Source organism: Leptopilina heterotoma, unplaced genomic scaffold (genome assembly GCF_015476425.1).
Source record: "Leptopilina heterotoma isolate Lh14 unplaced genomic scaffold, ASM1547642v1 Lhet_61, whole genome shotgun sequence".
Classification (NCBI taxonomy): domain Eukaryota; kingdom Metazoa; phylum Arthropoda; class Insecta; order Hymenoptera; family Figitidae; genus Leptopilina; species Leptopilina heterotoma.
Window position 1 is genome coordinate 1,437,417 of NW_025111142.1, and position 14,666 is coordinate 1,452,082.

General features: G+C 21.8%; 4 protein-coding genes across 5 annotated transcripts in view; 3 read left to right on the plus strand and 1 right to left on the minus strand.

The window, feature by feature from the left end:
- Window positions 1-11,211, minus strand: part of LOC122509670 (putative sodium-dependent multivitamin transporter) — an 82,644-nt gene extending 71,433 nt beyond the window's left edge. Inside the window, exons 1-2 of one of the 2 annotated variants that reach the window (XM_043623885.1) lie at window positions 11,014-11,211; window positions 10,489-10,553 (exon numbers count right to left, since the gene is read on the minus strand). The gene's annotated coding sequence lies outside the window, so the exon portion shown is untranslated. Of the gene's footprint in view, window positions 1-10,488; window positions 10,554-10,719; window positions 10,851-11,013 lie in introns of those variants that run through there. The other variant, XM_043623884.1, reaches the window with a different exon arrangement.
- On the plus strand, window positions 590-2,773 carry LOC122509673 (speckle-type POZ protein-like). The gene is made up of 2 exons (XM_043623893.1): window positions 590-898; window positions 1,555-2,773. The coding sequence occupies exon 2, from the start codon at window positions 1,561-1,563 to the stop codon at window positions 2,707-2,709; it is 1,149 nt and encodes a 382-aa protein (XP_043479828.1). The 5' UTR covers window positions 590-898; window positions 1,555-1,560; the 3' UTR covers window positions 2,710-2,773.
- Window positions 3,454-5,995, plus strand: LOC122509674 (speckle-type POZ protein-like). The gene is made up of 2 exons (XM_043623894.1): window positions 3,454-3,741; window positions 4,629-5,995. The coding sequence occupies exon 2, from the start codon at window positions 4,635-4,637 to the stop codon at window positions 5,778-5,780; it is 1,146 nt and encodes a 381-aa protein (XP_043479829.1). The 5' UTR covers window positions 3,454-3,741; window positions 4,629-4,634; the 3' UTR covers window positions 5,781-5,995.
- LOC122509627 lies at window positions 10,840-14,414 on the plus strand (the record flags this gene model as incomplete). The annotated part of the gene is made up of 5 exons (XM_043623822.1): window positions 10,840-10,920; window positions 12,974-13,323; window positions 13,635-13,762; window positions 13,972-14,159; window positions 14,259-14,414. Coding segments are annotated over exons 3-5 (454 nt in total), but the record flags the coding sequence as incomplete, so codon positions are not given.
- Between the last annotated feature and the right edge of the window lie 252 nt (window positions 14,415-14,666).

A 14,666-nucleotide genomic window follows, 5' to 3' on the forward strand; every position in this document is an offset into this window, starting at 1 on the left:
AAATTTTTCACACTAATAAATCTTATAATTTATTTATTTGTTTATCATGAAAATAATTCCTGATAATTTATTTTGTGTTTTTTCATTCAATGTACAATGTTAGTAAATATATACATAAAATTCAATTTTTGGAGGTATAAAATTTGCTAAAAACGTAATTGAAATCAATTTTTCCATAAAACATTAATGAAAGTTATGATTATTTATATTTTTTCAATATTATTGTTTTAATTTTATTTAAATTTTTAAGTTAAATTTTGAAAAATAATTTAAAATAAAAAGTGTTGAATTATTTTGTTCTTTCTTCTTTTAACAAAAATAGAAAATTTAACTATTCTGCGTTAAAGTGACTGAAATTTGAATACTTAAATAATTTTTTTAAAAAGAACTTAGGTAATTTCTAATATTATAAATATAAAATTTGTTCACATTTACATTATATTTTCATAAAATAATAATGAAATACATTAATAAAATAGTATGAAATTTTTAATTTTATATATATAAAAAATATAAAAAAGAAAATTTTAATTTTTTAAAAATTATTTCCTTAAGTCCAGTAGTTATTATTCGAGTATAGAGGGTTGGTTATATGATATGCCTATACAGAAGTTGATAAAATTCATATGAAGTTGAGTCATTCTGAAAGCATTTCGCTTATTACCGCGCGAATACTTCTGAGTTTAGTTCTCAAAGAGCATTGTTAAAGACTTTTTTCTTGCTTTCTAACGTGACATGTATGCTACTATTGCAAATATTTAAATGAGAGTAAAAAACAATTTAAAAAAAAGTATTTGAAAAATTGCGATAAATTGTGATATTGTTAGAAAACACGGTGAAAATAATGAAAATAATTTGAAATTTTGAAATTTGTGAAAAATACATTTTACTACAGCAGGTAATGATTTTATTAAATATTTTGTTATTTTTATATACTTTCTAAATATCTAAAATAGTAAAAAATCTTAAGTTAATGTATAAAACTAAAAGAACTTAATAAAAAGTATTTTTCTATTAATTAAAATAATTCTGATTCGATTACTGCAAATAATAAAAAATAACGCTAATTCAAAAAAAAAATTTCGATTCTGATGAATCAAGAACATTAAATTAAAGTGAAATAAATTAATTTATTAATTAATGTAAGTAATTAACTATTAATCATTAATTATATTCATTTAATTAAAAAACATTTAATTTGGTGCATCAGAATAGCTTTTCTTTATCAGTATTCATAACCATGAAAATATGTGACACGGACACTTAAAAGGGACCTACGGTCCGAAAAAAAGATTTCGAGAAAAACGACTTTGAAGTTTACCAAGTTAGTTTTTTTGCACTGTTTTTTGTCAAAGTACCTAACTTTGAAGTGAAATTGTGAGAAAACTAATGCAGCTAGAAAGCTGCGGCTTATTGCGTTGGAAAGAGCGGTTTATTTACTATAAGAACAAATAAAAAAGTGAAAATCGATTTTTTCGGATCGTAGGTCCCTTTTAACTGTCCGTGTCACATATAATTTCCAAATTCTTTTCAATTTCTTTTTATCTTTTTCAGACAAATATGGCTACATCAAAGAAATTAATTCCATTGAATGTTGGAAACGATATTAAAGAAACTCATGAAACTATTTTAAATATTCATAATTATGAATTTGAATGGAGAATTTCTGAATTTGAGTTTGTTTGTAACAATGTAAAAGTAATTAAATCTGATGTCTTTTCAACAAAGGATTTTAAAGATGGCAAATGGATAATTATACTGGAACCAACAGAATTAATAGAAAACAACAAGGATTTTTTTAAAATTCATTTAATGTTTTACGATACGAAATTCAAAAGAGACAAAACATTATTAAATGTTCGATTAACATTTAAAGAAGATAGTTGTGAATATATAACATTGATTTATGATGGATCATTTGACACTAAAAATTCAGAAGAAGGTGGACGAAAAATTTCTTGGCACATAAGTGGATCAGAAATGCTTCAAACCTTTATCGATAGGACACCAAAGAATTCTCAAACTCCTTCATATTCTTTAGAAACTATTCTAAGTAAGGTCCTAATTAAATGCAGGATTAATGTCATTGCTCCTGGTACGACAATAAGACACGGATCGCTTATTGATATTGAAAAATGTAATGGACTAATACAAAATATGAAAAGTTTGCAAGACAATGAAGAATTCAAAGATGTTACATTTAATGTTGAGGATCAAAAATTTACAGCTCACAAAATTATCCTCGCAAGTCGAAGTCCTGTGTTTGCTGCAATGTTCAAGAACAAAATGACTGAGGGACTAACATCCATTGTCGAAATTGATGACATAAAACCAGCAATTTTTCAAAAAATGATGAATTTCATCTACACAGATCGAGTGGAGAATCTGGAAGAATCAGCAGTTGAATTAATATACGTAGCGGAAAAATATCAACTGGAGAAACTTAAAAATTTATGCATCAACAGTCTTAATGACAAACTATCTATTAACACAGTTATTAAGACTCTGGAGGTTGCCGAATTGTATTCAATTGATCTGCTAAAAAATGAATGTCTTTCTTTTATATCAGAAAGAAAGTATGACATTATTGAGACAAAGGAGTTTCAGGAATTAATGTTAACTCATCCAAATTTATGGGTAGAAATTTTAAATGTAAAAGAAACAGAAAAAAGTCAAAGTTTTAGATATAAAAGTTACGAATTGAGATAAATCTATAATATTAAGAAACATTTTTTCTTAATTACTTTAAAATGTTTTCCAATATATATGATACGAGCGGAATTAGAAGAAATTGAAAATTTTAATTCTTAGGAATTATATCATTTCTTTTCTACAAAAATCTATATTTTGTACAGAAAAATACAAAGTCAATTATTTTCAACAAAATTCCGCTTAAAATAAATAAAAATATTCATAGATGCAAAATATTATGCAGTATATTTTTTAATAGAAATAAAAAATTAAACTAATTTTTTTATAGTGCTAATTTAAATATAATTTAATACAAATTTTTCACACTAATAAATCTTATAATTTATTTATTTGTTTATCATGAAAATAATTCCTGACAATTTAAAAGGGTTAAAAGGTAAAATAAATTTAAATTTAACAAAAATATTAAAACATTTGTTAAATTTAAATTTATTTTGTTTTTGTATAAAAATATTTCATTTAAAGTAATTTAATTTAATAAATATTAAAACATTTGTTAAATTTAAATTTATTTTGTGTTTGATGAAAATATTTCTTTAAAAGAAATTTAATTTAATAAATGTTAAGATATGTTAATATTTAAAAAAATGTTAAATTTTAATTCATTTTGTATTTTACATTAGTTTTGTTTGTTTTCTTTATTTATTTTTATATTTTTAAGCGAAATTATGATTAATTTTAAGCACATGGAACTTAATGAATTAGTCACGTCTCTGATTCAAATTTCAAATTCACGCTTCAATGTTATTGTTCTTAAATATACCGCATTTTCTAGCTTAATCCGTGCTGATAAGTTACTGTATAATACTCGTAAAACTTTTTCACTTATAAATATAAATTTTTAATAATAAAAATTAGGTATAATTTTATGAATAGTGACCAAACATTGTAAAAATATTTTAAAAAATAATTGACATAACAATTTTGTTATATCATACAAAGTTGTGGAAAAATTATATATTCCAACTCTGCACAGTGAAAAATTAGGATATTTGATAATTTTCTTTTAAAGTCAACATACTTCACAAGGTAAGAATTTTATGGATTATTTTAAAAAATATTTATTTTAATTTATTAATATTATTTATAATAATATTGTATTGTATTAAATAAATAAAAATATAAAATTGGTGAATACTACAGAAAACTATTATTAATATCGTATGAGAATATAAACAAAAGTATGATTCACGATCTTTCCGATAATGTTTACATACACAGCCGTATAATTTTTTTAAATTATTTATTTTGTCTATTTTATTTAAATTTTTAATAAAAACAAAAATAATAATAAAAATTTAAGAAATTAACATTTTAATTAACAATTTAAATAAAATATAAAAAAATCTATATTAATAATCGTTGTATTCAGGTAAATGAATACAGTTTTAAGTTAGTTGTTATTTGCTTTTTTGTTTCCTAACTTTTTTTTAATAATTTTTTTTTTTGAAATATTTTTAATTTGAAAATCATTGAATTTAGAAGAAGAATTTTATTATTTATAAAGATAATTGAAATTTTGAAGTGAATTTTATTAAAATTTTTATAAATAATTGAATTTCGGAGAAGAATTTTATCAAAATGTTTTTTAAATAATTGAATTCTTATGGAAAATTTTATTAAAGTTAAAAATCATTGAATTGAAGGAAAGTTTTTTAAAATAATTGAAATTTTGACAAGAATTTTATTAAAATTTTTGAAAATAATTGAATTTCGAAGAAAAATTTTATTATTTATAAAGATAATTGAAATTTTGCCGAGAATATCATTAAAATTTTTTTAAATAATTGAATTTTGAAGAAGAATTTTATTATTTTTAAAGATATAATTGAAATTTTGACAAGAATTTTATTAAAATTTGTGAACATAATTGAATTTCTGCGAAGAATCATATTCATGTTTATCTAAATTTTCAGACAATTATGGCAACGTCTCAAGGATTCATTTCACTGTCCGGTGAAATCACCCACACAGAGTCTTATTGTACCTCACTAGATGTTCATAAATACGAATATAAATGGACAATTACCGATTTCGAATTTGTTTGTCGAAAGGTAAAAGTAATTAGATCACAAAAATTCACAACAAAAAATTTTAGAGATGGAAATTTTATAATTGTATTAGAACCTGCGGAATTAGTAGAAAACAACAAGGACCCCTTTCACATTCATTTATATTACGATACAAAACTCGTCAAGGACAAAAAATTACTAAACGTTAAAATATCATTTGAAAGATTCGACACTTACCCCTCATATGCACTCTGCGTCAAATCATTTAGCACCGATAATTTATATCGTTGCGAGAAAAGAATTTCATGGAAGACAAATGGATCAAACGTTTACCGATCGTTTGTCGAAAAAAGACCAAAAAACACTTCGGGAAATTACACAACACCCAAAGTAATTCCAACCGATATCACAGTTAAATGCGAGGTCAGTATAATTTACCCCGGTGCAATTTTACTCAAAACACCGCTTATCGACATTCAATGCTGCAATGGAATAGTGAAAAAAATTGAAAACCTCCTCGACAATGAAGACTTTAAAGATGTGACTTTTAATGTTGAAGATGAAAAATTCACGGCTCATAAGAATATTCTCGCAATTCGCAGTAGTGTCTTCGCTGCAATGTTTATGAATAAAATGAGTGAGAAACAAACATCGGTTGTTGAAATTGATGACATAAAACCAGTGATTTTTCAACAAATGCTGAATTATATTTATACGGACAAAGTGGAGAATTTAGATGACGCAGCATTTGAATTTCTTTACGTTGCGGAGAAGTATCAATTGGAGAATCTTAGGATTATGTGCATCAACAGTTTAAACTATAAAATATCTTTGACCACAGTTCTTAAGACTTTGGAGATTGCCGAATTGTACTCGATTGAACAATTAAGATATGAATGTTTAAAATTTATAATCGAGAATAAATATGAGATTGTTGAGACAGACGACTTTCAGAAATTAATATTAAACCGTCCAAGTTTATGGACAGAGGTTATAAATCTTAAAGAGTCAGGAGGGGGTAAATGTTCTAAATATTCTTCTTATGAATTAAAATAATTAGGAAACACTTCTTTTTCTTGAATTCATTATTTAGAAGTTTTTTTTATTAATTGAAGCATTAGATAAAGGTTTAGATCAAAGAATACTAGAGTATCCCCATAGGGTAGGAATTTTAATTTAAAATTTTAATAATTTAGAAAATGTGTTTTTAGTCCTAAAATTTTGTATTATTATACCTTCGTTTAAATATTAAATTATTCTCTCTACAGAAACTAGTCGTACTTTTTACACTCAACCTAAAAGTATATTTTTTGTAAAATCCTAACTGTTTTAATTTTTAAAAAAATTTAAAAAAACGAAAATACAAGTTTAGAATTTTAAGATTTTTCAAAAGGGTTTTTTTTTGAAAAATTCTAACTGTTTTTATTTAAACAAACAGAAAAATAACGAAAAAACAAGTATAAAATATAAAGATTTTTTAAATGGTTTTTTTTTTGTAAAATCGTAACTGTTTTAATTTAAAAAAACAAGTATAAAATTACAAGATTTTTTAAAACGGTTTTTTTTGTAAAATCTTAACTGCTTTAATTTTAAAAAAACAGAAAAATGACGAGAAATACAAGTATTAAATTTTAAGATTTTTTAAGACGGTTTTTTTTTGTAAAATCCTAATTGTTTTAATTTAGAGAAAAACAAAAAAACAAATATAAAATTTTAAAAGTTTTTATTTCTAAAATCCTAACTGTTTTAATTTTAACAAAAACAAAAAACACGAAAAAACAAGTATAAAATTTAAAAATTTTTTAAAACGCTTTTTTGTAAAATGCTAACTGTTTTAATTTTAACAAAAACAAAAAACACGAAAAAACAAGAATAAAATTTAAAAATTTTTTAAAACGCTTTTTTGTAAAATCCTAACTGTTTTAATTTAAAAAATACAAGTATAAAATTTCAAGATTTTTTAAAACGGTTTTTTTTGTAAAATCTTAACTGCTTTAATTTTAAAAAAACAGAAAAATGACGAGAAATACAAGTATTAAATTTTAAGATTTTTTAAGACGGTTTTTTTTTGTAAAATCCTAACCGTTTTTATTTTAAAAAAAACAAAAAAAAACGAAAATACAAGAATAAAATTTTAAGATTTTTTAAAACGTTTTTTTGTAAAATCCTAACTGTTTTAATTTTAACAAAAACAAAAAACACGAAAAAGCAAGTATAAAATTTTTAAATTTTTTAAAACGTTTTTTTGTAAAATCCTAACTGTTTTAATTTAAAAACTACAAGTATAAAATTTCAAGATTTTTTAAAACGGTTGTTTTTGTAAAATCTTAACTGTTTTAATTTAAAAAAAAAACAGAAAAATGACGAAAAATACAAGTATTAAATTTTAAGATTTTTTAAAAGGTTTTTTTTTATAAAATCCTAACTGTTTTAATTGTAAAAAAACAAGTATAAAATTTTAAGATTTTTTAAGACGGTTTTTTTTGTAAAATCCTAACCGTTTTTATTTAAAAAAAAAACGAAAATACAAGAATAAAATTTTAAGATTTTTTAAAAGATTTTTTCTAAAATTCTAACTGTTTTAATTTAGAGAAAACCGAAAAAAACGAAAAAACAAGTATTAAATTTTAAGATTTTTTAAAAGATTTTTTTTTATAAAATCCTAACTGTTTTAATTGTAAAAAAAAACAAGTATCAAATTTTAAGATTTTTTAAAAGGTCTTTTTTTTGTAAAATCCTAACCGTTTTTATTTAAAAAAAAAACGAAAATACAAGAATAAAATTTTAAGATTTTTTAAAAGTTTTTTTCTAAAATTCTAACTGTTTTAATTTAGAGAAAACCGAAAAAAACGAAAAAACAAGTATTAAATTTTAAGATTTTTTTAAAGGTTTTTTTTTGTAAAATCCTAATTGTTTTAATTTAGAGAAAAACAAAAAAACAAATATAAAATTTTAAGATTTTTTAAAAGTTTTTATTTTTAAAATCCTCACTGTTTTAATTTTAACAAAAACAAAAAACACGAAAAAACAAGAATAAAATTTAAAAAATTTTTTAAAACGCTTTTTTGTAAAATCCTAACTGTTTTAATTTAAAAACTACAAGTATAAAATTTCAAGATTTTTTAAAACGGTTTTTTTGTAAAATCTTAACTGTTTTAATTTAAAAAAAACAGAAAAATGACGAAAAATACAAGTATTAAATTTTGAGATTTTTTAAAAGGGTTTTTTTTATAAAATCCTAACTGTTTTAATTTTAAAAAAACAAGTATAAAATTTTAAGATTTTTTAAGACGGTTTTTTTTGTAAAATCCTAACCGTTTTTATTTAAAAAAAAACAAAAAAAACGAAAATACAAGAATAAAATTTTAAGATTTTTTAAAACGTTTTTTGTAAAATCCTAACTGTTTTAATTTTAAAAAAACGAAAAAACAAGTATAAAATTTTAAGATTTTTTTTGTAAAATCCTAACTGTTTTAATTTAGAGAAAAACAAATATAAAATTTTAAGATGTTTTAAAAGTTTTTATTTCTAAAATCCTAACTGTTTTAATTCTAACAAAAACAAAAAACAAGTATCAAATTTTAAGATTTTTTAAAAGGTCTTTTTTGTAAAATCCTAATTGTTTTAATTTAGAGAAAAACAAAAAAACAAATATAAAATTTTAAAAGTTTTTATTTCTAAAATCCTAACTGTTTTAATTCTAACAAAAACAAAAAACAAGTATCAAATTTTAAGATTTTTTAAAAGGTTTTTTTTATAAAATCCTAACTGTTTTAATTTAAAATAAAAAGGAAAAAACAAGTATAAAATTTTAAGAATTTTTTTTATAAAATCCTAACTGTTTTAATTCTTTAAAAAACAAAAAAACGAAAAAACAAGTGTAAAATGTTAAGATTTATTAAAAGGACCCCACAGGAAATAAATTAGTTTTGGGTCCCAGTCGATTTTCATATAAATTTCGAATTTTATTTTTAAGTTTGTTTATAGAGCCCGAAGAAAACTTAAATTCAAAAAGTTATCGAAAAATCGACTGAAATCCAAAACTATTGTAAAATCAAAATTATCAATATCAAGTTAAATAATTTAATTTTCCTAAAATTGTATTGAAAATAATGGAATTTTTAAAATAACAATTTTATTAAAGTTTTTGAAAATTATGTCATTTTTAAGTAACGGTATGGTAATTTTTTAAAAGTATATAGTATATATCAAAAAGCAAATCAACTTTCGATCGTTGCGCTTACAGTGGATTTTTTCTAAAGTAGTACTTCACTCAAGTCACAATGCGCCCCACCAACAAAGTTTACATTTCACGCGCAATTATAACGCATGTGTTTTAAAAAATTAATATCTGCGAAAATCTATAATTATGAAACATCCCACTTTGATTTTTGCATATTCCATATGCCTAGAAAAAAAAATTCAAACTTTCCTGTTTAGGTATATTTAAAAGTAGAAAAATAAGCCGATTTTCAACTATATTAAAATATAAATTTAACCTTTTTCAAAAAAAAAAAAAATTTAATTTAAATCTACAAGGGTTTGAAGGAGTATCTACATATTTTTAAAAATAAAATAAACTTTCCTAGATTATTTTCTAAAAAAAATTCGGATAAAATTCTTTATAAAAAAATTCAATTATATTTTTTAAGGGATCGGTGAAATTTCAACCCATCGATAATTACCGTTTTTAAAAGAAGAAATTTTTTTTCTGACATTATTTAGGATCTAAATTTATATTCTATACAGTTAAAATTAAAAAAAAAAATTTTCGGCCAATTTGAAAAAATTTTTTTTTTTATTAAAATTTTTCAAAATCGATACGATTGATTATTTAGAATCGTAAGAAAAGCCTTATAAAAATTTTGGCAACGAAAAATAATAAAAAATGTGGTAGTAGTTGAATTTTTTAAAAACTACTAGTAAAATTTGAGCCAATCAAAAATGATCATTTTTGGGGGTATCAAAAATTTTTATTTATACACTTTTTCAGTAACTGAAATCATATTACACCATATAGAAAATTAATAAAAGTAATTTTTAACTGATTTACAATTTTTTGTTATTTTTCAAAAAAAACTTGATTTTTTAAAATAATTAAAATTTTTTGAAAAAATCAAAATTTTTGAAAATCTATACGATTATTGATTGTTTAGAATTATGAAAAAAGTATATTTAAAAAATCGACAATGAAAATTAATAAAAATTACAAGAGTAGTTCATATTTTTATTTTTTTTAAATTTTGATATTTATTTAAAAAAATTTTTAACTAATTAAATTTTTTTTAATTTTTCGAACCATAATATAAAAGTTAAAGCGTCTAAAATATTTTTGAACACCGAAAATTGCGCAGAACTTTCATAGGAATTTTAGAAATTTGATATTTTTCCAAAAATTTTGATAAAATTGTAATAAAACATTTTCCTGATTTTTTTACCAATTTATAAGAATAATATAATTTTTTAATAAACTTTTTTCGTTTATTGCAATAATGTAATAACCCAGAATTTTAAAAAATTTAAATTTTTTTATTAATGACGAAAATTTATGAACAAAAGTAAACAAATTGATTTTATTTTACAATTTGTTAAATTTTAGTAAAATTTTCATAAATTTAATACTTTTAACATAAAAAATGTAATGATGAGGAAAAAAACGCAAAAATCCAACAGCTCATTTTTTATCATGAGAATGTAAAAATAATGTAAATATAAATATTTTTAAACAAAATAGTTCTTTTATACAAAAATTGCTTTGACATACCTTAAAAATAGCTCTACAGTTTTTGAAATCTCGAAACTAATGTTTTTCCACCGCCTTCAGTAGCCCTGAAAATTATAATATTATGATTATAATTTTCTTGACATAAAACACATAAAATACATTGAACAAAGTACAACAATTTTTAGGATCAAATTTTCTAAATAATAAACGCAATGTCAGTAAAATGTAGAATAATATTTCGAAAGTTTAAATTTTCAATTTTCCACTAACCGCAAATTCATTCCTAATAAATATTGTGCACTATTTGTATTATTTAAAGAAAAAACAGCATTTGACTTTGACTATAGTAGCAAAACTGGTTATTTTTGAGGTTAAGTTTTCTAGGTTAATATTTGTCATATACAGCGTGTGACGTGTGATCGAACACTCAACACTGACGTATTTATTTTTGTCCATATTTATAATTATACAGTAAGTGCAAGTAAATATTTTCACTGTATAAACATTTACAATAAATGGAAATTAAGGATTCGGAATTCAGGTGTAAATTAAAAATCAACTTACAATTAAAAGCAGAGGCAAAAATCTTTACATAATTGTCACTAAACTTTGCAAATATCAACTTCAAGTTAAAACACTTGTTGGTAACCTCGAAAATAAACACTTATTTTGAATCAATTTCTTTCGAAGACTACTGCAAAACCCAAAGCGAAATTTTAGCAGCAAGAAGATATTGCTTCAATCTACATTCTCCAAAAATTTGGTATAAATCGGTTTTTCTCTAACGACGTTACAAACATTCAAAATCGCGATGAAATGAAGAATGGTTAATTTTTAAAGTGAATTTTTTTTATATTTCTCAGATAATCAAAAAAGTAGTTGAATAATATTAAAGTGTATTTAAAATAGTTATTAATTCAATAATTCCGATTTACTAAAATTAAATTACTTTGCTAAAAAAAATTGTTAAATATGATCGAGTTTTGAAATTTCGTACAGAAACTTAAATTCCATTTTAAAGTTTAATTATATATTATTTAAATTATTTAATTCTTTTATTACGTACAAATCATAAATTTAGTCTTTAAAAATAAATATCAATCGGTTTTTTTTATATTTTTTTAAACAATTTTCTCTTATTTATAAAATATTTAAAACATGTAAGAATATTTTTCCAAAGTATTGAAATTTTTTATAAAAAAAAATGCATTAGGCGAAGTAAAATTTTGTTTTTAATTTTTGAAACTTTTTCATAAAATTTTCTTTAAAAAAAATAGTAGGAAGAGATAAAAATTGCAACAGGAAATAAAACTACAGAATTAAAATTAGCAAAAAATTGTTTTTAAAAATTCAACGAGAAAAATAATTAATTAACATTTAAATAATTTCAAAAATTATACTATTTTTCATTTCTATTATTTTTTTAATTTTATATTCTTATTTTCTTGACTGTATTTTATTTCAAAATTTTTTTTCGAAAACCGCGTGAAATGAATTAACGAAATAGAACTCAATATTTTGTGAAAGATTTACTTAGAAAACAAATAAATTCGTTTGCTTTTAGATGAAAAAGTCCCTTTTCAATATTCTTCCAGACAAGGAAAGTATTAAAATGGTATTTTAAATATATTTTAACGATCAACGCCCAGAAATTTTTCGGTGATCATCACTTTTCTCTATATCGAGATGAATTACTTTCCTTTGTTGCTCTGGTGCGCCAATGTCATTAGTACTAATTACTTTGTACTTCCTTTACCTAAAAAATGTCGAAAATTTATAAATTTATTCAATTTTCTTGTGAAATAAATTTTCTCAATTTTACACAAAATGTATATTAAAATCTTTTACTTTTTTTATAACAAAAAACGATATTTTACTTTTCTTAAAATTACAAAATTATTATTTATATATGTAATATTATAACTTTTTAAATTGTTTTCATACACGGAGGGATATATATAAATATTAAATTTTGTAAAAGTTATTTTACAAATTGGAGAAAAAATGCGACAAAGCGAAATTTTATGATATAAAAAATATTAAAATTTAAAAGCAAAGGGATATATCACATGAAATTGTATACGTGCATTACTGCGTACGTGACAAATAGCATGACCATGGTTTTTGACATTTTACTCAAAAACTATATTTTTAAAAATTTGGAAAAAATATATGTTAAAGGGGATATTATACGGTACTATTTTCTATAAAAATCACATTGGTAACTTTAAAACTAATCCCCAAAAAAAATTTTTTTAATTTCAAAATTTTTTTTTTTTTTTAAATTCTGATTTTTTCTTTCTAGAATTGTTTTGTCTACATTTGAAACATATCCAAATTTCATTAAAATCGTTTCAGTAGTTTTCGAGAAAAATAAGTTTTTTTGATTTTTCGTCCCAAAAAAGCGAATTTTGAGTCTAACTAACAGAAATTAGTTTTAAGAAGAAAAAATAATATGAAAAAAAATAAAAATAATACAAAAAATAATAATATTACCTTGTCCCCGAATGGGACCTTTTTCTAGGCAAGGGAAGGGGTAAGGCACTAATGAGGCCCAAGGTTGCGTCCTAAGCGTCAAGCAAAAGACTCTTCACTTTTACCTCTCGACGTAGACCTTACGGTTGAATATAAAATTTTCTCTAAAAATAAAAACTTGATTTTAAAACATTGTATTGTGAGTAAAAATGTGGAAATTATAAATTTAAATATAAATTTCAAAACTTTTTTGTATAGTGAAGAAAGTATGATTTTTCATAATTCTTTGGTGTTGGAGTTTTGAACGAGTGTTTTCCAGTGAGAAAGTGCATCCATCTGTGTTGGGATAAGTGAAGTTTCCTGCTTGAAAATTTTAAAAGGATAAAATAAAAATTAGTTGTAAGTCATTTTTTTATAAAAAATTTGAAATTTTTATATTCAATTAAATATTATTTTATATATTTTTCAAGTACCTAGACTCATGCAAAGTTTCAAATGAAAATAATAAAAATTTTCGTCATTTATTTCTCAATGATCACAATTTTTACTTATATAGGGACATAGAATCAGAAAAAGAAAAATTTTGTCAGTAAGGTCAGAGAAAAAAAATTTTTTTTCTTTGATGGAAATTAAGAAAATTGAGACTATTTTTGACTTATTTTGAAAAATTCAAAAATTGACTTTTTCAAAAAGGTTTTTTTTAATTCTAGAGATACTGAATAAATGAAATGGATTTGTCAGCGGTACCTCTATTGGCATTGTCAAACAATTCAATCACGCTAATTTCCACGCTATTAAATCCTATAAGAGTACTGCCTGGGGATAATGGATTACCAAGGTATTTTTTTTATTCCTATTTTTGAATTTTTTAAATTTAAATAATATTTTAAAATTTTTAAATTAAAAATATATTTAAAAATTTTTAAATTAAAAATATATTTAAAATTTATTAAATTAAAAATATATTTCAAATTTTTAAACTAAAGCTATATTTTCAAATTTTTAACGAAAACTTTATTTATTTATTTACTATTTTTTTTTTCATAGAGATTGGAGAGGATTGGCACAAATTTTTGAATTACCAGGCGAGACGATGCCTCTACTTTATACCCATTTGAATCCGTCCAAATATATTTTAGAAGCAATTGACAATAAAACATCTCTAAAGGCTCTGCAAGATGCTTTCGAGGCAATCGAAAGATGGGACGTGTTTGACGATACAGAAATTCTCTTTGGTAACAAAATAACAAAGATTAACATTAAAAAAAATTAAAAAAAGAAAGGAAATAATTATTAATTTTTAACGTTAAATGAATATTTGTTTATAATTTTAGAAAAAGATGTCCAAGTCTATAATGAAAATCTCAAGCGATCTCAGAAAACAGCAGAAGATGTTATTGCAAATACGGATTTAGAAATACTCACAATTGGTAAAGAATATTTCGCTTATTTATCAAAAATTAATCACTTTATTTATTTAATTAGCAAATGTTAGGCGCGGAACGTGCTATTCAATTTATTATTATTATTATTATTATGCAAATTCAGATTCAAAATTAAAAAAAATTCGATTATTAACTAATTTACTAATTAATTATACTTGTTTATTAATTTCAAAAATTTTTAATAACATTCTTCACAAGAATTCAATTATTTTCATAGAATAATAATATTCTTCTGAAGAATTCAATTATTTTTTGAAAATATAGCAAACAATTTTTGCAAAAATTCAATTATTTTTA